The sequence below is a fragment of the Corvus kubaryi genome, unplaced genomic scaffold (assembly GCF_017639235.1).
Source record: "Corvus kubaryi isolate FWS band 111438036 unplaced genomic scaffold, C.kubaryi_AGA036_p1.0 split3-73, whole genome shotgun sequence".
In the NCBI taxonomy this organism is placed as follows: domain Eukaryota; kingdom Metazoa; phylum Chordata; class Aves; order Passeriformes; family Corvidae; genus Corvus; species Corvus kubaryi.
The window spans coordinates 14,681,193-14,701,833 of NW_024582091.1; the positions used below are offsets into that span (position 1 = coordinate 14,681,193).

Genomic DNA, 20,641 nt, shown 5'->3' on the forward strand with positions numbered 1-20,641 from the left:
GGGCGTGGCGGCGGCGGGAGCGGCCCGGGCGTGTCCGGCGCGGGCTGGGACAGCCGGTCTCGCACAGCTTCGCTGACATCACGCTCCCGTTCCAAAGTTGCCCTCCCAGTGCGCTCCTTTTGGCTGGGGCGGAGTTAATTTTCTTCGCAGTGGCTGGTAGGGGGCTGTGGTTTGGATTTGTGCTGAACACAGGGTTGATGATATAGAGATGTTTTTGTTATTGCTGAGCAGGGCTTACACAGAGCCAAGGCCTTTTCTGATTTTCGTACTGCCACGCTGGGGAGGAGCCTGGGGGTGCTTGGGAGGTTGGGAGGAGACACAGCCGAGACAGGTGACCCAGACTGAGCAAAGGGACATTCCAGACCATGTGGCATCATGCTCAGTATAGAAGGCAGGGGAAGAAGGAGGAATGGGGCCAACGTTTGCAGTGATGGCGTTTGTCTTCCCAAGCCACCGTCAGGTGTGATGGGGCCCTGCTCTCCTGGAGATGGCTGAACACCCGCCTGCCCAGGGGAAGCACTGAATTCATTCCTTGCTTTGCTTGTGTGCCTGGCTTTTGCTTTCCCTATGGAACTGTCTCTATCGCAGCCCGTGAACTTTCTGCGTTTTACCCTCCCGATTCTCTCCCCGATCCCCGGGCGGGGGAGGCGGCTGTGTGGGGGGGGCTTGGCTGCCGGCTGGGGTTGACCCACGACCCCCTGACAACACGGGGTGTATCTGCTGATAAATAACGCAAATAATGTATCACTGCCCACGCACATCAACACGGGGCTCCATTCCGTGCTCTCTTCCATCTCTGAGCCCGGCAGGGCCCGCAAGGCTCCGCCTGCCCAGCCCTGCCCGGTGTGGGGCTGTGAGGGCCCGGCTGCTGAGTGCTGTGTGTCCAGCCGTGTTTAACTAAATTCTGCCCTTAAAGAATCCTGGGGCTTCCTTGTGGTGCTAAACCTCACCAAACCCCGGGGTTTGACTCCAGCCCTCGTTCCAGGCGTGCATGGAGGGCAGTGCAATGGCTGTCACGGTAAAAGAATGCCTGGAGCTCCAGCTGCTGGAAGTGGAAATGCTGCTTTCGATGTTTCCCAAAAGAGGGGAGTTCAGTCTGGATAAGGATGCCGTGCCCAGCATCCAGCGCTACCTGAGGAACACTGACGGAGCCCTGCCCCCGCAGCTGGAATATCGCATCGCTCTTGATGTAGGGGAGGCGAAGGTGAGAGCTGCCAAGGAGAGCTGTTCATGGGTGGTGTTGTCTTTACTCCTTCTGCACACGCTTGAAAACTGCCCAGAAAAACGGGGGTAAAAAAGCCACCTCATTTTTGTTTGCTTTTTGAAATGTCAAGAATAACAGAAAATCATGGCTGCTGCTAACACTGATCTGCATTGGAAATACAGTAACATAAAAATAGCCCCAGATGGCAGAATGCAACTAACAGGAGTCACATGAAGACTAAAACAAAACCAGCCTTTGAGCAGAGAAACCAAACTCGCAGTATAACAAGTTAGAATAGTTCAGCTGATTGAAGAAAGGGATTGAACTACTTGATGTAAATACTTGCACAGGGAACACAGGTCTGAGTGCATACAAATGCAGTGACTAGAAATTGAGAACAGACAAACTCAGCCTAAAAACCATTTTCCTTGGAATGAAAGTAACTAAGCCTTAGAACAATTTACTGGGTAATGAGGTGGCCTCATAATTGTTTTGAAACTTAAGGTACAAGCTTAGGTATCTTTCTAAAATGCACCCTTTCACTGACCTTCAGAGAAAAGTTTTATGAACCATGTAGGGAGGGCTTGTGTAGGAGTAGTGGGGTTTTTTCCATAGCAGATTGTCAAGGAACTTGGAAAGATAATTAGTCATTTCATGATTTGCTTCTCTCTGTAGGACTAATCATATGATTGTACACTGTAGTGAGTACCCCCTAACAGTCTACAGGAGCTTGAAGCACTCAGGATGCATAAATCCATAAATCCTTTCCTGCTCTTGGACTAGACTAGAGGCAGGGTTCAGCTGCCAAAGAACTGTGGTGCTCCATTTGAAGGCACTGTAGGAATAATCAAGAGAAATTCAACAGCCCAGTGTTCATGGGAGATCAGATAAGATAGTCTAGAGGTCTCCCTGACCTGAAAAGTACATAAATCTTTTTATCCCCTATAATCCTGATTCCTCTGTACGGTGAATACTTGCTTAAAATAATGGTAATGCACCAAATCATAGAATGGTTTGGGTTGGGAGCAACCTGAAAGATCATCTACTTCCAACACCCCTGCCATGTGTCTCTCTACAGTAGGTACAATCAAAAACACTGTTTCATGTAACTCTTGGCCTTCTTTTACAGCAGCTGGGCTCAGTTCATTAATCATGTGTATTTGGTAAGGGATAAGATTCTCAAAATCCCTTGACTCCAACAGTTCATCACTGTAGCAACACTGAGCTAGAAATATCCCTCGAGGGTAACTGTGTACCTTCTCCCAAGCCATAGCATTAGTTCTGTGAACAGCACAAAAGCAGCCTGGATGACATGGGAAGTGTTGTGAAAGTGACAGCATAATGCAACAGAAGAAAATGAACAGAATAACAATGGATTATTGGGACAAAAGGGAAGTGGAAATAATCCCAGTCATTAGGATGCTGCAATCTTAATTACATCTCCTCATAATCTGCCTCTGACAGGGAAAAAGAATCTAGCATGTCTTCAGTTGCGGAAGAATTAATTTTCTGTCTCTCTGTGTCTTCTGTTTTTAAGGCAAAGGTGGAATTGCAGGTTCTCCTTCCTCATATGTATCCTCAGGTAGCTCCTCAGCTCTTTGCCAGATCAGATGCTCTGCACAGACAGCAGCAGTTGCAGCTCAATACTCATCTCGCGTCTCACATCAGCTCTCTGGATTCAGGAGATCTGTGTGTTTGTGAGGCTGTGCAGTGGGTGAAGGACAACAGCCTGCCTTTCTTGGAAAACAGTAAGACCTCGTCTGAGTGTGCTTCAAAAGAAGTCAGGGTTAAGGAAATGCTGCATCGCATGTGGATCTACAGCCATCACATATACAGGCAGGAACTGAGGAAAAAGATTTTTGACTGTGCAAAGAAATTAAATCTGACTGGCTTCTGCCTAACTGGGAAACCTGGTGTCATCTGTGTGGAGGGACTCCAAGAAAACTGTGAAGAGTTCTGGCGTGATATTAGATATCCCAGCTGGAAGCATATTTCATGCAAGCATGTGGAGAATATGGAAACGGAGGGAAGCATTGATAATCTTCGTCTCTTTCATGGTTTTGAAGACCTGCAGTTTCAGGCACATGGTGATTATGGCCTGAGGAATGACTATCACATGGATCTTGGCCAGTTTCTAGAATTCCTGAAACAGCACCAAAGTGGACACATTTTTCAAATTTTATTTGGTGTTGAAGGCAAACTTTCAGACAATTGAGAGAAACTGTATAAAGAGTTCTAATTTTGGAGAGCGGGAGATGTTGCTAACACTGAAATATTGTGCCTTACAGCTATTGTGAAAAGGGAAACTTTAACATCTGAGATGAATGGTTCAAGTAGTTAATCTCAGCTTCTGTGCTGAATCGTCACATATTTTTGAGACGTGTTCAGTGATTAAGACTTTAAAACTGGCATTTGTCTCTATGAGCCATGCCTCAACGCACTTGCAAAGTGATAAACATTCCGCAGGGTGTTAGGAATTATACACTTCTGTCTCCTCATCCATACTGTGCTGTGTGAATTTCTTCCCAACATCTCATCTAAACCTACTCTCTTTCAGTTTAAAACATTCCCCCCTTGTCCTGTCACTACATGTGCTTGTAAAAAAAATCCCTTTCCAGCCTTCTTGTAGGCTCCCTTCACGTACTGGAAAGCGCTATAAGATCTTTCCAAAGCCTTCTCTTCTCCAGGCTGAAAAATCCCAATTCTCTCACCCAGTTGTCATAGGAGAGATGCTCCAGCCCTCTGATCATTTTTGTGGCCCTCCTCTGGATTTGCTCCAACAGGTCCATGTCCCTACTATGTTTGTGTCCCAGAGCTGGATGCAGTGGCCCGTTTAGGTCTCACAAAAGTGAGACAGGGTAAGAATCACCGCCCTCAGCCTGCTGGTCATGCTGCTTTTGATGCAGCCTAGGATACAGTTGGCTTTCTTGGCTTCAAGTGCTCATTGGTGGCTCATGTTGAGCTTCTTGTCTACCAATACCCCCAAATCCTCCTCAGGGCTGCTTTCAATCCATTCTCCTCCCAGTCTGTGTTTGTGCTTGGGATTGCCCTGACCCAGGTGCAGGACCTTGCACTTGGCGTTGAACACCATGAGGCTTGCACAGACCCACTTCTCCAGGTCCCTCTGGATAACATCCCTTCCCCCCAGTGTGTTGACTGCTCCATGTAGCTTGGTGCCATCAGCTAACTTGCTGAGGGTGCACTTGTTCCCACTGTCCGTGTCATCGACAATGATGTTAACCCCAACCCCTGGGGATGTCACTCTCATTGGTCTCCACTTGGACATCGAGCCATTGACTACAACTTTGTGACCATCCTTACCCACCAACTGGTTCATCCATCAAATCCATGTCTCTTCCATGAGAGAAGACAAGGACGTCATCTGGCAAAGCATCTGTCCGGTTATGTTAATAACAATTTTTCATCTGCTCAACTCATGGCATTTTATGTTTACACTGTTAGACCAAACACCTTGGAAATGAAGATGGGTCAGATGAGATAAAGTTTAGTTTTCACCCCTACATTACATAAGGAAATACATGTAAAATACAGAAAATAGCAAAAAACCCCTATATATATGTATTTAATATTACATAAAAATACAAATAACTTGAAGAATCCTTTCTATGTCAAATTAGTATTGAATTTTCCAGCAGCTTGCAAGAGGCAGTGCTATTAATGGTTCATTAGGCAGCGTTTTCCTGTGGGGAAGCGTGCTGAGTGCGGATGTGGATAGTGAGTGTTCCTGTTTATAATGCATGATCATATTTAAAGGTCATCAATACAGTATGTAGTTGAAGAATGCTACTGGAAAGTCCCCAGCAGCTGTGCCTTGAAGGACCACCAGCCCACCACCTCCCACTTTGTGCCTGAGTGCCTTAATGTGAAAATGGGTACCAAGCAATAAAAGCAGACTTACTGCTGAGCTGCAGAGGTCTGGCTGATCAGCTCCAACACCCAGGCACTCAACAGCAGCTGTTTAAAGACTGTGTTTCAGCACACTCAGCTGATGACAACACAAGTAACAGATATTATTTTATTTCCAATGAAACACAAGGAAGTGTTTTAATACCCTTCTCACAATAGCAATACATTGAAATGCAGAGTATTTCTGGTTGCTCAGAATATGATTAATGTATTTTCCTTCACTGTGGTAGGTGTACTGTTTGTGTGATCATAACTTCTGCCAAAAGCACAGTGAGGCAAAAAATGTTTACACGTTCCCATTAGGCAGTGAGGGAGAAAGTGCCTTTCTTTCTGAGTTTGGGACCTGTAATCTGCAGCTGTGACAGAGTTGAGGGGCTAGACAAAATTAGTATTTGGTTTTCTAGAGATAATCTCTAGTAAAGATTAGAAAGAAATAGTAGAAAAAATGTTCAAGTACACTTTGTTTCCAGAACCATTCAGAAAATATATTACATTTGTCTTAGAGTGGTAATTGTTTAACAACTAATGATTCCTCAAAGTCTATTCCTGGCATTTTCATACTCCCTTTTTGTCAGTAACACGGAGTTCAAGCAATTAGGCCAAACATTTGCAATGGATCAAAACAGTGGTTATCTTGGGGGAATGAAATCCTTGATCTCATACAGGACATTACCTTAGCTAATGTTAAATGTTAGTAATGTTAAATGTTATTGTTAGTAATGTTAAAATGTTCTAATTAAATGTGAACAAAAGGTTTGCAGGTTTGGTTCTTTTAGAAAATTTTCATTTCATTACTCCACACAAGAGTGACCAGTAAGGATTTTCTCTGGAATAAAATATTCTAACCTTGTGGTTGTTTAAAACTTGGGGTTTTTTTAAATAGTAGGTTCACAAATTATGCATATTACACTATGACCTGTAACAGATAAAACATCACATGCATTTTTAAGTGTCCTTTTATCTGCTTAAGTTCCCACTGATGTTGTGACAAAACTCTTGACTCAGGATACAACCACTTCTTTCAAAAAGATCTGTCGAACTGTAGCATAGGAGATCTCAAAGTAAGAATCAAAATAACCAAACAATGCAAATATATTTTTCAGATTAATATTTATTTTCTGATGTATAATTCATGATTTCTTGATCTGAGTTTCTAACCAAATACTATGATTTAGAAAAAGTTTTCTGCATCTTAAAAAATTAGCTATTCTTAGTCTTCCTAGGCAGAAACAACCTTAATATTTTAATGCTTTTTAACTGCAGATGATTTGTTCATTCTTCATTAAATATTTACAGTTTCACTTTCATGGCCTCTTCAGGCCAGGTGTAGGAGTCAGCCACAAAGCTGTTGTAATCAGTGCTGTACACCTGAGAGCGGATGAAGGCTTCAAGGTCCTTGGGCTGAGGATAGGTGGAGGCAGTGTTATTCCTGTAGGCTTCTTCTGCAATCTGGAAAGATGCATTAAAATCCTAATTAGTGCTGATAAACTGAGTACACTTAGCAGCATTTAAAAGTAGGACTTAGTTCAAAATCAAGGTGAGACTTCACCCTCTGGTGCTGGCAGTCACCTGTGTTCACACTGGATCCGGGTTAGTACCCTGTGAGTAAGACTACAACAGGATGATGTTTGTGTTTAAGTGGGTCTGACTCAGGCTACTTTTGAACAGGATTACACCTTCAGACTGTTACAAATACAGTGCTCCTCCTTGCACAGTAGTATCTTAGCTTTTACTGGGCAGTGGTGGATAAAATATTCCACAAGCCCCAAGCACTGAGATACAAGTTCTGCTTTTTTATCATTGCTTTATCCTAGTTTACCATCTTCCCAAAGCACTGCAAGAAAAGCATGATTTGTTCAAAGCTTCCGTGCTCTTTGCATATTAGAGAAGTTTAGTATTTGCCATAGCTTGATAATATACTTCATAAAAAGTAAACTCATGGGAAAAAAATAATCCTATACAGTGCACAGGATGGCTGGGGAAAATACAAATATTTGCTCGCTCTTTCCTCACCCAGACCATGCCTAAGTGAATCAATTATTCATCACAAATACAGCTGCAACAAAAATTAAGTTTGGAAGGGGTTGGAGCTCTCTCAACACATCAAAGTAGCCTCTCACATCTGAAGATCACCTGCTTGAGAAACAAGTATCTTCAGACTGGACATTCATCTGTGAAAGAAAGGAAGTCTGGCAGACAGGTTTTATGCAGCAGCACTGTGAAAAGATCTGCTTGAAACTGTGTTTGGCAAACACTCTAATGCTCCTCTTTTGAATAAAAGGGAGACATTCTTCTTCCTGCTTTCCTTAGCTCTCTTTAAAACATAAATTGTTTTAGTTTGGTGAGAAGCTGAGACCCAAAGTCACCTTATTAAGGCTTCTTTTCTAGGATTAATCTGAATCCCAACTCCATTTGATTGAGAAGCACTTTGGATGTTTATGTAAGGATGTCTTCAGGTCTGTGCACATAATTATCATGGTTGAATAAGGTCTGAATTCATACCCGATGGTTGATATTCCAAAATATTTTGATAGTGTTCCTCTCCTGGAAAAGGCAGAAGCCATTGCTAAACCTCTTGGGTTGTATGAGCCAGAGTAAGTATTTGCAGGAATAAAGTTCCAGCAGAGAACAGGCAGAAAGAATCACTTGGTAACGTTTTCCTTGTTTTGTATTTTATGTAACATGCACAAATAGAGCAGGAATTTCTATCACTGTGTTTGCCAAACACAGAACTGGTTTGATTTTGCCTGAGGAATTTAAGTAACATTTTTGACAGAGTAACATACAGAACAGAGTTACTACTTGCCTAAGAAGACATGAACTTTGAGAAGGATTTTTTTTTCTTAAATATACAGAATGAGTGAAGCTATGGAAACTGTTTCAAGCATGAGGGCTCCTTGTTATTCTCTCAAAATAATATGAAGTGGAATTACTCACAGTAAGGTGACAAAGACCGAGAACAATAATTGTAGAAAAAAGTTACAGAAGACAAGCAAAAAGTTGAAACTGATAACCATGAAGGGCCAAAAGCCCTTCAGCTGTGCAGCTGGCATGACTGTGGTGGACAGCAGAGTCTGTTCTCTACAGACATACACACTTGCTATAGTTCTGCAGCTCTCCTTGTATTTGGATTACCTTTACATTTATGAATTTAAATTTAATTTTGAAACTGCTAGGTGTCCAGTATTGATTGACATAAACCAACTTGTGTGAAGGTGTGTTAGGTGATAAAATCAAACTACGTAGAGCTGGTGGGAAGACGAAAAGCCATGAAAATCTGAAATTACTTACCCTCACAGCAATTTTCAATGACACATCCTGAATGGTGACTAATGGAGGGTAGAGACGACCTTCCTGTAAATTCTCATCTGTAACTTGCTGAGCTATAACCTGAAATAACACAAACATGTTTAACTTGACATGCAGATGCAGCTGTAGCTTGATTAGACAGTGGTATTGTCTTTGGCAAAGAAATGTTTCTACTTTGACAAATCACACAGATACTGCTTAATCTACCTAGGCAGCGTTTTTTAGAACCACCCTTGGCATTAGGAGAAGCTACAAAAGAATTAGAAATTTATGGAGTTACACCTTTTTTTCTCACTCAGACAATAAAAGGTAAACTTAATTCTTGAGTAAGTCCACACATAAACTAGCAAATAGCTCATTGTGAGGTATAAATTCCAGCCAACAATTGCAGGTGGGTCAAAGACTTCAAGGATATTAAAAAGCAGCTGTCATTCTGACAGTCGTCAAGTCAACCTGTGCAGGGAACAGAACTGAAACCCTTAAGTGTAAAATGCTCTGAATGAAATTACTGGCAGCTGGTATTTCTGCTATCATTAGCTACAATTTGTTTGTCTTTTGGGGACTTGAAATAGCTTTTTAGGGTGATCCAGATGTGGATAGAAGGAAAACTCTGCTCTGGATAACATCTGGTAGAGCCATGTATGACCCACCAAGAGGTTCTGAAAACACCAGGAAAGTCTAGGAAACACTGAGACTTGCAGCTGGTAACATAGCCCAAACAGAAACAAGAAGTGCATTTCTGAGGGAATTTTCTAGGAAAATACTTGAAACAAAGCACAAACAAAACTTCCTACAGTTCCTGTTGCATGTGGGTAATAGGATCTTGTACATATGCTTCTAAACAACTAGGACGGCATCAAAGCAGGTGTCTGGATGTCATTAATGCACCCCTTCCAGCAGATGCAGGTGAATAGTTTGAACTAAAGTAGCTCCAGGTTCAAAGAGAACTCAGTGTTCTCTTGTGCAATTTAACCAGAATGTTGGTAGCTGTCCTAAGTTTTTCCATTTGGAGTGAAAATGCTGACAAGAGCAATAGGTGATTACACTTTTGAGTATAACAAGTGAAAGAAAATTATTTGTTTACATTTAAACCTGAACTTGAGAAATACAGCAGAGAAAAACCCTCTAGGGGGAGCTAAGAGAATGTAAAATCAAGTTATTGCTCTCCATAACAGCAACCAGGTTATTTCAAAATGCTACACAGCCCTTTGATGTGCATCTGAATGTAAGGAGGCACTTACAACATGAGGTGTCTGATGTTAACAGCTTAAGAGGGCTCTGCAGGAAAGATGAAAGCTGAAGCAATCAACAGCAAGTTGCTCTTACTGTAATGCATCACTGAAAATAAAAGGTTCAGGAGCGGAGAACTTCTCTTTTGTGATTCTGTTTTTGATAGATGGTAAGCCACAAAATATTTGGGCAGTGCTCAAAGTGGGGGAGGTAGCAAGATCAAATGTATAGATGCCATGCTGTTCCTTCAGACTTACTCCTGTAACAGCACTGAAAACTGCAAAAACACAAACCCAAGCATTTTCAAAGAGAATGATACCCTCTTCATGTGATCTTTGAAAAACATTCCTGGAGAACAGCAGATCAGTGGCAGGGGAAAATATGATGAATCAACATTTGGTACTACTGAGAAGATAAGACAGAAAACATAACTGTGCCAATGTATAAATCCAGAACGTAACCCCACTTGGAGCAGGGTGTGGTTTTTCTCCACATACTTCAAACAAAAATGGGGTAGAAGCATGAGGGGGTATAGAAAATAACAAAGATGATAAAAAAATTATTTTTTGATCAAGGAGACAAAAAATAATAAAATAGACTTGGGAGGAAAAGAGAAGACTGAAAGGAAATGCAAAAGACAATTGAAGGTGAACATTTCTTATGGCACCATAGGGAAACCAAATCATCAAACAGCAGAAAATCATAAGAGTTTCTTTATCCTCAGGACTCATAACTAAATTGTGATACTGATTGCCAAAAATGCTCAAATGTATAAACATGTTCAAAAAGCCACTAAGCTCATTTATGAAGGAGAAATCCATACAGGGATAAAACATCCGGCACAGGAAGGCCAGACAGTAAAGGCTGCCAGAATCTGAGAAGCCATTTCAGCAGAAGGATCACTGTATTTCTCCCTTTTTGATCCTCTTTTCCTCAGCTTCTGTTAGTGATTGCTTTCACAGGAAGATACCAAGCTGTGTGTACCTTAGATCCAACCCAGTATGGCTATTTTCATGTTCTAAATTTTAATTAATTCAAGTTTTTAATAGAAAAATTAGATAAGCATTAATGCAGAACCTAAATGCAAGGCAACCAAGACAAATGTCATAAAGCAAATGGGGGCAGCTTGGTTTTTGGAGGACATATTCTCCATAATGAAAAGAATTTGTAGGATTATTTGTGAACTAAACTGCAGGTCACACATGCAAGAATATTTCATTAATTCATAATTCTCTGCCTCTTTTGTTGTGTTTTGTAGGACTTAAAAGAATAGGCAACATCCCTTGTCATCACAGAACAACTGCCCGCAGTTCAGAGGTATTGCAGCTTACAGTACCTTAGATTTTCCATCCAAAGTCAAAGTTACATTCCATTTTACTTGGAAGGAAGAAAAGAACACTGAAAGTAGAATCTGTTGTAGTTACAATAACTACTTATTTGTGACTTCTATCAGATGTAATTGGAGGGGTGGCAAAGCAAGAAACAGGAGGTGCAGGCATGTGGCTTGGGCTGCTTGCTTTTTATAATTTCTGTTCTCAGGTAAGCTACCTCTACAATCTAAGAAGGTCCCTTTGCCCAACAAGTGCATGGGTTTTGTGCTTTAAATTTTGCAGCATCTTGAGTGCTTCCATTTCAAATGAAGAGTACTAAACACTATTCTAAAACCCCCAAAACTATTCTGATTTTATCCTTCCATTAAAAAAGCCAAGAAAATAAAACAAAAAGAGCACTTTTGCTTTTGCTCTGTAGTGTAATTATTCAGCTAAGGGCCTACACAGCACTGCCAGCCTTCACAGCCCTGACACCTCTTCTGGCAAAGACTCCTCTGGCATCCATCAGCTGTTGCTGTGCTCATCTTACCCAAGCCCCACAGCCCCTCACACATAAGAAGACCAGATGTGAAAGCCCTGAGCTGCAAGCAGTAAGAGGAGCAGCTACCCAGGGATCCTGCCCCAACAGAACTTTCTATGCAAGACAAAACCCACATTTTTATATGTCAAACTTTTCTAGGGATTTTACTAGGGGAAGGCAACTGTATAGCAAAACCTTTACCCAAGAGTCAGGAGAGAACCTCTACCTCACGTGGGAATTTAAAAGCTTCCTCACAATTTCTGATACTATTTTACTTCCCTGACTGTTAGATGTCTTTGTTCAGAACTGTGATTTCTTTCTGACTTCATAGACTGTCACATGAAACAAAGTTCAATCCACACATGTACCACCTTTTGTCATCAGCTCTCACTATATAGGAACCACTTCATACAAACCAAAATGAAGCAACTTCTACAATGAAGTAAGACAACTCTAACACAGCAGCTTAGACCAGGAAGTGAGGATCACCATATCCAACTGAAATTACAGGGAAGGATTTAAAGGGAGGATATAATTACCCAAAGGCTTAGGAGATGGATCATTGCCCTTCTAAGACAGTTAAAGCCAGTGGAGACATGCTGGGTTTTTTACTAATTTTAAAGATGGAAATTGTGAATGTCTTTCTTACAGAGGGCAGGCTGTTTGCAAACCTCTTTTAAGATGCCATAGCATGCGCCTTAAAAAACCTTTGAAAGTCTAACAAGGACTTTTAAAAATGACTTGTTCGAATACAATTTATAAAGAACAATATACCTTGCAAATAAAGGCCTTATACAGAAAGCAGTATTTTTCCAGTTTTAAAGTTTAGCTCTTCCTGTTTAATTGCTCATTAATACTAAGTCACTAAATTAAGGAATTTAAATAATTTTGAATACAGTACCTCAGCAGTTGTGAGGAATACATCCTCGTCAATATGTCTCAGTCCACATGAAATAACGCCAAGGGCAACTCCTGGGAACACATAGGAATTGTTACCCTGTCCAGGATAGAGAGTTTGTCCACTTGGAAGAGTGACAGGATCAAAAGGACTTCCACTGGCAAAAATGCCACGTCCCTAAATTGTAAGAATAAAAAGAAAGCAAGTTAATTGAGAGATTGCTGTTGAAATATTTCACACATCCTTTTAAATATCCACCACTGTGGAAGCTGGGTTGCATCTATTTAGCATCTCTTCTGAGAGGGTTTTAGAGCTATTTGCCTGAATATGTCTCAAGAACATCAGGATGCTGATCCTGGAGATCACTGGTGATTCTCTGTGGCTCTCTAACTATATCTGTACAATTTAGAAGGAGAGAAACTGAAGCCTGCAGTGATTATTCCCTTTGTGCATCCATGCCAGAAGAAGGCACATGGTATGCATCCAGAGTTGTAAAACTCAAAGTGGGCAATATTGCTATGGTAGCAACAGGTGATGCTACTGGACTTTTTTCCCAATAGTGTCCCAATAGATACTAAGGCAACTAAATGTTGCCCTTTTGGATGGGGAGATTTCTGAGGAGCTGTGGGCAGGCAGAGCTCTCTTTTCTTCCCAATCCCCCACTTCAGGCCCTCGAGCCCATTCCACAGCTCAACAGAATGACAGAGGTGCAAGCTCTGTCCCAGGAACATCATCCCATAGAGCAACAGCACAAATCAGTGTGGAACCTCCTCTGCCAGGACCTTGGGGGTCCTATCTTGGTAACATACTGAGTAGGGTGAGGGCACCAACTCAGGCACCTGCCAGCACCGATAAACCAGTACAATGTTTCCCAGCAGATTTTTGGGTAATGCCAGGTAGGATTGTGGCTGGCAGGGCCCAGGCACCATGCCCAAGTTGGTGCAGGTAGACAGTAAGAAGAGCCAGTCTGTTTGGGGGAATTAAGAGAATTTAGCTATATGGGTACAAGTTATACCATGACACTGTCCTGAGGACAAGAGACCTGGCTCTAACTTGGTTTAGGCTGTAGTTCATGTGGAGTGACGCTGCACAGCTGTGTGTCCGCAGCCCAAAGGCCCCTGGCTCCTGCCTCTCTGGGGAGAGAGCACCCTCCAATTTAAGCAGTGAATTCAGGTAGGGAAGAAAAGCCAGCCTTTATTTATGCTAGCACTGCTAAAGTGATAAATATCACTGTTAAATACTTCAGAGGCACTCTGTATCCATGCCTGTTTTAGAGAACTGGAAAAGTGCATTTTTAAATAGGCCACTGTTGCTATTCAGCTCTTCAGAAGAATATTCTCTTTGGTTTGGTGTCATGCACTATAATCCTAGCCTGGTTATTATACATTTTGGTGACAGATCAAATACTTCAGAGTGTCTTCTGCTCTGTTTACCACATGTGGTTACCCGCTACAACCAACCCTTCACGTAGGCTGCTTCCCTGGCTCCTGCACTGGGCTGTAATTGCATCTGTGCTGTGGGGAATGGACACGCTAAATTTGTCTTTTAAACACTGAGAAACTGTCATTCAAAATGCCCTGTATTTGACAAGCAATCCAAATACATCCACTGTGAAACACATACAGTAAGGTACTCACACTTTTTAAATTCTAGGCTGAATTACAGGATAACATGTTTATCAGTACTTCTATAACAAATAAGCAAGCACACTTCTCTGAATTTTCACCTATGTTTATATAATAGAAAACTTTGTAAGAAGAGTCAATTAACCCAGTTCTTAATACAGAATGATTTTAAAGATTCTGTTTCATGTATTGAAATATTTTCTCACCCTGAAGAGTATTTATGAAATCTCAAATGAAAAGCATGCCACTGTGCGTATATATTACACGAAACAGTACAGTTCAAAAACAGACATCATGTTTTAATGATTGATGGTGACTGATGCTTTGGTTGTAATAAAGACTATGAGTGTTGCCTGACACCAATAAAAGCTATGACATGTTTTTATGAGAGTGCAAGCATGCTGTGAATTCAGTGAAATTGTCTTGATAAAATCTGAAAAATCTTTTATTTAATTTAACTCATTTTATCTATGCACAGAGACATTATTAGTACTTGCTACTCCACCCTCTGTCTTTTTCCCATTTAAAATTTAATTTCAGATTTACTTTTCATGACTTAAACTGAAAAGATATTAATCTTTGGTTACCTCTGTGTATTTGTAGCACTGCTCAGCAGTGCATTCTGCTTTGCTGGTAGGATTGCTGAGAGCAAAAATGATAGGACGTTTGTTTAGAGCAGCCATATCCTGAAGAATTTGTGTAGTAAAAGCACCACCAATTGCAGCAACTCCTAAATAAGAAAAACACACACATAACAAATACACAAATGAAATCAGTTCAGGGCAAGGCACGCATGTCACTTGTAAAAGAACAGAGCTCCTTTTACTGTCTCCCTCTCTAAAATGGAGTTCAACCTTTTTCCTAACATGTCGTTAAAATAAAGTTTTGTATAAAAGATTTTGCAATAGTGGAACTTCAGTATTATCCCTAGCATAAGGCAGAACTTGTTTGCCCCTGTACGATCAGGTGAATTTCTCCTTTCCCTTTTCTCAAGCTCTTTGTGTGAAATAGAAATCTATCACCTTACCTGCTGCTAAGTCCAGTGCGGACCAGACAGATGCAGCTCTGGGTCCTAAAGTTTTATTCCACAGACTGCATAGTTTCTCCCAAATCCAGTGTGTCAGATTTCAGGTTTTTCTGACATGATGAGTAAAGTTTCTGCCTTCTACATCTGAGCTGAGTTGACAAATAATCCCAATTTTGAGTCTAAGCCTTCCCTGACAGCAACAATTTTTTTAATACATCCCTTTTCATTGCATCAGAGATGCTTTTCTATTCCCCATATTGTCTACATTTATAAATGCTTTTTATAGGAACTGAATGCCACTCTTGCAACACGAAATCCTCTAACTTAGGTTGCATTCTGATGCACTGCAGACTCGTAGCCAGTACTTAGATTTTGGACCTCAGACAATTCACAGCCAAAGAAGGGGGTGTGTGATGTTTCTGAGATGTCAAATATACCCGTCTGTGTGACTAATCTATAACAGCTGGGAATTCAAGGATATCCACACCTTCAGTGAAAATAAACAGATAAACAGATCTTGGAGTAAAACTAAAGATCTTTATTTTACCAGAGGCCACTCTCACCTGGCTTGGAGAGAGGGTAGCCTCCTTCTTCCTCAGAGACCCCAGTGTCTGACACCCCATTCTGTTTTCCACAGGATCTGAGTTTCAAAAGCAGGAAAAAGAGCTGGTTTTCCCTCTCTTGGGGGACTGGAAATTGATTAAAACCCAGTCTGGGAGAGGAGAGCCTGGAACTTGGGCCCTTCTCAGGTCAGTACTGTAATGTCTTGTCACTGATGCTCAAATGAACATCCTGACAGCACCCAGTCTTAAAGGACAGCTTGGTATCTGCCTGAGGAGAGCACAAGGTCCTTGGAGGGAGGTGAAAGGGGCCCTCCCTGCCCAGAGCTGGCTCGAGGGTCATGCTTCAGGACTAATACTTCTTTAAGACACCACAGAGTATTTTCTGACTGATTCCACATGAAGCATGGCATATCTGTCACATACTACTGTTTTTTGCAACTCTGAGCTCTTGTACTTCACCTTCTATGAATGGACAAAGATGCTTAGATGCAAAAGCTCTGATAGACCAGCTGAGCCACTCTATGTTCGATGTATAAGAGCCTGTTATACACCTTAGCCTCTGGTTAAATCTTCAGTTGCCAAGTGTTTAATAACTTCTAAAACTGCTTCTGGACAGCCAACAGTAAGAATGACAACTATCTTCAGGACTTAAAACAAAATGCTCCTTGGCTATTTATTTCTTTTCTTTTTTTTTTTTTAATTGCAGTTTCTTAGACTGGGTCAAGCTAAATTAGGGCTTTTCCTTGAGCCATTGCAGGCAATGAAATGTGTATGAGGATTTGCTCAGACAGAGCTACATAAAACAGTGGGAGAAGGACTATCAACCTATTTTCCCATGACTCCTGCTACTCCAATGAACATAGTGAACGTCTAGTCACTCAAACCAAAAATCCCCAATATTAGTTTCTATTGCTGTTTCCGATGGAAGAGCCTTCATTATACAGAACTGATAAATGAAAGTGACCTTGAGGAAGAGTCACGTAGGTTTACACATAAAAGTGATACACAGTAAAGACCCATATTTCATGACAGCAGATCTTCCCTGAGCATCCACACACCTTTATTTGGATAAATATTCATTCATTTTATTCTTCTGTCCCTCTAGCTTTTTCAGCCTTGTAGTCTACTACCTAAATTCTCTACACCACTTTGTCTCCTCTTGCAGTCATATCTTTATGTAGCACAGGAAAAGAAACACTTCATTTACCTCACTGATGATCACTGGCAAAAGCAGATGTTACTAAACAAGGACCATGTGGTCTAGGCATAGTCAAAAAGGTAGCTGTTAAAATGTAGGATAATTTTCACTGTGGCATTTCAGTTTTTCTAGCACCTTATGAATGACTTTACTAGACAGATAGATTAACCTTGAAGTCTTACTTATAAAAAAAAAACCCAAGAGTACTTGCAGTTCATTCCTAAAACTGCCACTAAAATGCAATAACCTCAGCTCTCTACAGAGAGCTGAGCAATCTTGTTATTGAGATCACAATCCTTTTGCTTTTACAACAGAAAAAGTGTTCATAAAATGTGCATTTTGGTCTGCAGAAAGGACTGCTGGCTAAGAATCTAAATGTGAGCAAAAAAAGATGCAGATACAGCACCCTCACGTTTGCACAGCTTTACATGAGCTTAGCTCAGTTTTCTCACTCTAAGTCTAAGGTTATTTGTATTACACCCTCCACATTAAATCAGAAGTAATTTAGGAAGGTGGTAAGGTCCTCCATCAGATGTTTAAACCCAATTGGATTCTTTCCCCTGTAAAATGGATGGCTCAGAATGAAAGCAGTGTTACATGCTTGGATAGTTAGCATTTGTTCAGTTGCTTAATAGAGTCCATTATGCACCCAGTGTTTTCTGAAAACACACAAAGGTAAACTCTGTTCAGAGGAACTTGATCTTGTCTTTAGACAAAGCCACATCCCCATTTTTTTTCAACAAAGAATAAGGTCATTGCTTTAAATTCAAAGAAATTACCTATTAGCACGGACGGTTTTATATCCTTAACAATATCTTCTAGATTTTTCATTTCACCATGTTCATGGGCAAAACGCTGTTTCTCAGGTGTTAATGAGGCACGCCCCTGAGTAAGGAACAACAAGAAAAATATATTTAAGTTTAATGGAACCTAATATCCTGGGATAATCAGTTTACAAAGTATCTGGTTTAACACATGCTATTTTCATTTCTACTTTTGCATCTGTCATATGAGACAAAGTTACATTGTGTACAGCTAACATCCTTAGGATAATTTAGGACTAATCTATTTCTCTAAGCAGTAGATAAATTCATTAATTGTACTTTAAATTGAAAATAGCTGTAGAACACCATGGTATTAACATCTATTTGAGCAATTATATGAGATTTGTAACTTAGCAAAACTTAGCAAAGTAAAAATAGTTTTTCCTAGCTTTTTCAGCTTTGCTCTTGTCTGTAAGTATGGAGACTATATGGTGTGACTATTTAGACTATAGGAGAGCCTACATGCTTCTTCATATTTTTCATATTTAAGTCATTCATTATTAAGGATGGAATTAAAATAATTTTAATCAACTGTCTGGTGCACTGTTTTTGCATTAACAAAATTGACTCTGCTGTGAAAAAACTTTTGCCCTGATCTCTACTGGCAATTTCCATCCACTGATGCCCAACAAGGTTTCCAAATGGAATATGATGGATGCAGGAGAAAGGGCTATAGAGTATCACTGACATTGACTTGAGCTGTGGGTTTGAGCTCAGTGTAAGTAACATGGAGTGCAGGGTGAGAATGGGCCAGAATTTGTGAAAATTCTGTTAGTTGTCTAAATACAGAGAGCTCTGTCTGTATTTACACAGCTCTGTCTGTGTATACACAGACATCTGAAAATTTCAGCAGAAAAGTTTAAAATGCGCACATGTCCACCTCTTGTTTTAGTCTCGTGCCTGCAGAAAACATCACTGCAAAGGCACTTTTCAAACACAAGTCTGGAAGATGATTCCAGCCCCTCAAACATCTTACAATTTCATACAGAAAGAAGCAGATTAAACAGATATGTGGGGAAGTACATGAGGAACATTGAATGCTAAATGTAATTTTGACCAAATAGCCAGAGCAGATATGTATTGTCTCCCCAGCCACACCTTTTACAACTGATAAGATGAAAGTTTCCTTAATCCTAGCAAGTTTATTAAGACTACACTGAAGTATTCAGTGCTTGAATAAAATTCGTTCCACAAGTCCATCAAAGTCTATGAATTTGAAAATTTTGGCTCAGCTTAGGCCTGCATACACCATCAGACATAAGCCACGGTGAGAAAGTTGGTACTTCCTTTCAGACCCCAGCTCTGCAGGGTGGCAGCATGTGGCTGTGCCAGTCCCATCACGGAAGCTCCTCTGCTGGTCCTGGGACAGCCACTGCAAGAGTTGGTGGGCTGAAGAAGAGGCTGTTTCTCATTTCCAGCTGCAAGGAAAGTGCTTCCATCCCAAGGGTGCCACAGGAAGCTGTGGGAGGCTGTTACGTGGTCGGGGCTGATTGAGCTGCTCTGCCCCACAGCATGCCAGCTTCTTTTAGCTCACCCACGACTACAGGGCATTTCCAGAGATCTCTCTTTTCTACACATTTTTATATCTGGATGGGCTTATGCAGGTCTGAAGTGATCTCCTACAGTGATTAGCACGGAAATACTGAGATATGGGCACTTGGTTTCCTTTGTGGATAAAATGTGAAATTGTCAGCCCTGAGGGAATGCTGCAGTATTAATAATTTTTGGCATATTTATGCCTGAATCATTCCACCATCATATGCATTTTGCAGTCTGCCATTTCCCAGCATGCCAGCAGATGTCCCCACAGTCTGCACACACACTTTAGACCCATCTCATTTTAAAGCAGGAATTTTCCTTAACGTTTCCAAGGGAAAAATATGAAGCTTTCTTTTTAGTCAGCAAAGAAAAAGAAACCCCAACATTTATGACTTCCAGACCAAAAGCTTGTTGCTAGGATTAATTCAAAATACTATAATAAAAGGCACTTTTCACTCAAATCTGTGGGTTGGTTGGAATTAAAATGCTTGGTGGAGCCTCACTTGGAGGCAGGTTTGCTGGGGAGCCAGGAGTGGGTGCCCTGGGCCACCATCCAGTCCCAGGCTGCTTCTTTAGATGGTTCCTTAATGGCTCATCATGCTGCTGCTGAGGAGGCCAGTTTTCCATCAGACTTTAAAACCCCACCTCTAGGAGACTGCCTTGGGCTACCAAGGAAAAAGAAGTCATCTCCAAGGGCTGTGACCAGCTCACTCTTCAGGCTCTGGCAGGCTGGTAGTTCTGAGCCCCTCCAGGATCTGCAGATCTGGACAGATTGCTCAGGAAAGGTGACCTTTGTTTTTTTTCCACAGTATGTAACAGCCAAGAGATCAGGCTGACATCTTAGTGGATAAAAATGTTGATATTCTTTAATTTTCAGTTTTAGTCAAAGCAAATAACCAAAATCCTTCATGAAGCAGATTTAGTTCTTTACACAGTTTTACACTTGACTGGCTTTCGAGGAGGTGTTAAAATGCTTATTGATGAAACACCAAGGATTCAAAGTCCTGGCACTGAGAATGATCTCTCATTTAATTAGCTACAAAGGAGTACTCAAACAGTAAGGATGTGATCCACTGCAACGTTTTTCAGGCTGCTAGCTAGCAAGACTAGTGCTAGCCAGATGGGTCAGCTCAGGTCAGATTCACTTCTGCCTTATCCTAATTTCTATCTGCTCTTGATATCACTCATGACATTTTACCATTCTAAAAAAAAATAATAGAAACAAACAAAAAACCCAATGCAAGTCAAAACCCAAACAATTTAAAATTTATTTATTTATTCAGCTTTGGTCTGAATTAGTTTGATCCCATTAGTCAGCATAGATCATGTCTCCAAAAATATATTTTTCTAGTATACTAACTAAGAATGAAATACTAAATTATGTGGCTTAGCAAAAATAACAACAGCTATGTGCATAGAGATTTTTGCTTGGAAAATGCTTATAAA

The 20,641-nt window shown here is 41.0% G+C and overlaps 2 protein-coding genes across 3 annotated transcripts in view; one reads left to right on the forward strand and one right to left on the reverse strand.

Moving 5' to 3' along the window:
• The first annotated feature begins 6 nt into the window (after positions 1-6).
• RWDD2A (RWD domain containing 2A) lies at positions 7-3,704 on the forward strand. Of its 2 annotated transcripts, none has more exons than XM_042016263.1 (3): positions 7-156; positions 986-1,204; positions 2,742-3,704. In XM_042016263.1, exons 2-3 carry the CDS (start codon positions 992-994, stop codon positions 3,417-3,419), a joined length of 891 nt encoding a protein of 296 aa, XP_041872197.1. In that variant the 5' UTR covers positions 7-156; positions 986-991; the 3' UTR covers positions 3,420-3,704. The 2 variants fall into 2 exon arrangements, with proteins under 2 accessions (XP_041872197.1, XP_041872196.1); XM_042016262.1 differs by lacking the exon at positions 7-156 and adding an exon at positions 201-460.
• A 2,520-nt stretch (positions 3,705-6,224) lies between these two features.
• ME1 (malic enzyme 1) overlaps positions 6,225-20,641 on the reverse strand; it is a 159,465-nt gene continuing 145,048 nt past the window's right edge. Inside the window, exons 10-14 of the mRNA XM_042016261.1 lie at positions 17,612-17,717; positions 14,632-14,774; positions 12,423-12,596; positions 8,423-8,521; positions 6,225-6,580 (exon numbers count right to left, since the gene is read on the reverse strand). Coding sequence (XP_041872195.1) covers positions 6,422-6,580; positions 8,423-8,521; positions 12,423-12,596; positions 14,632-14,774; positions 17,612-17,717 — 681 coding nt within the window. The 3' untranslated portion in view covers positions 6,225-6,421. The remainder of the gene's footprint in view (positions 6,581-8,422; positions 8,522-12,422; positions 12,597-14,631; positions 14,775-17,611; positions 17,718-20,641) is intronic.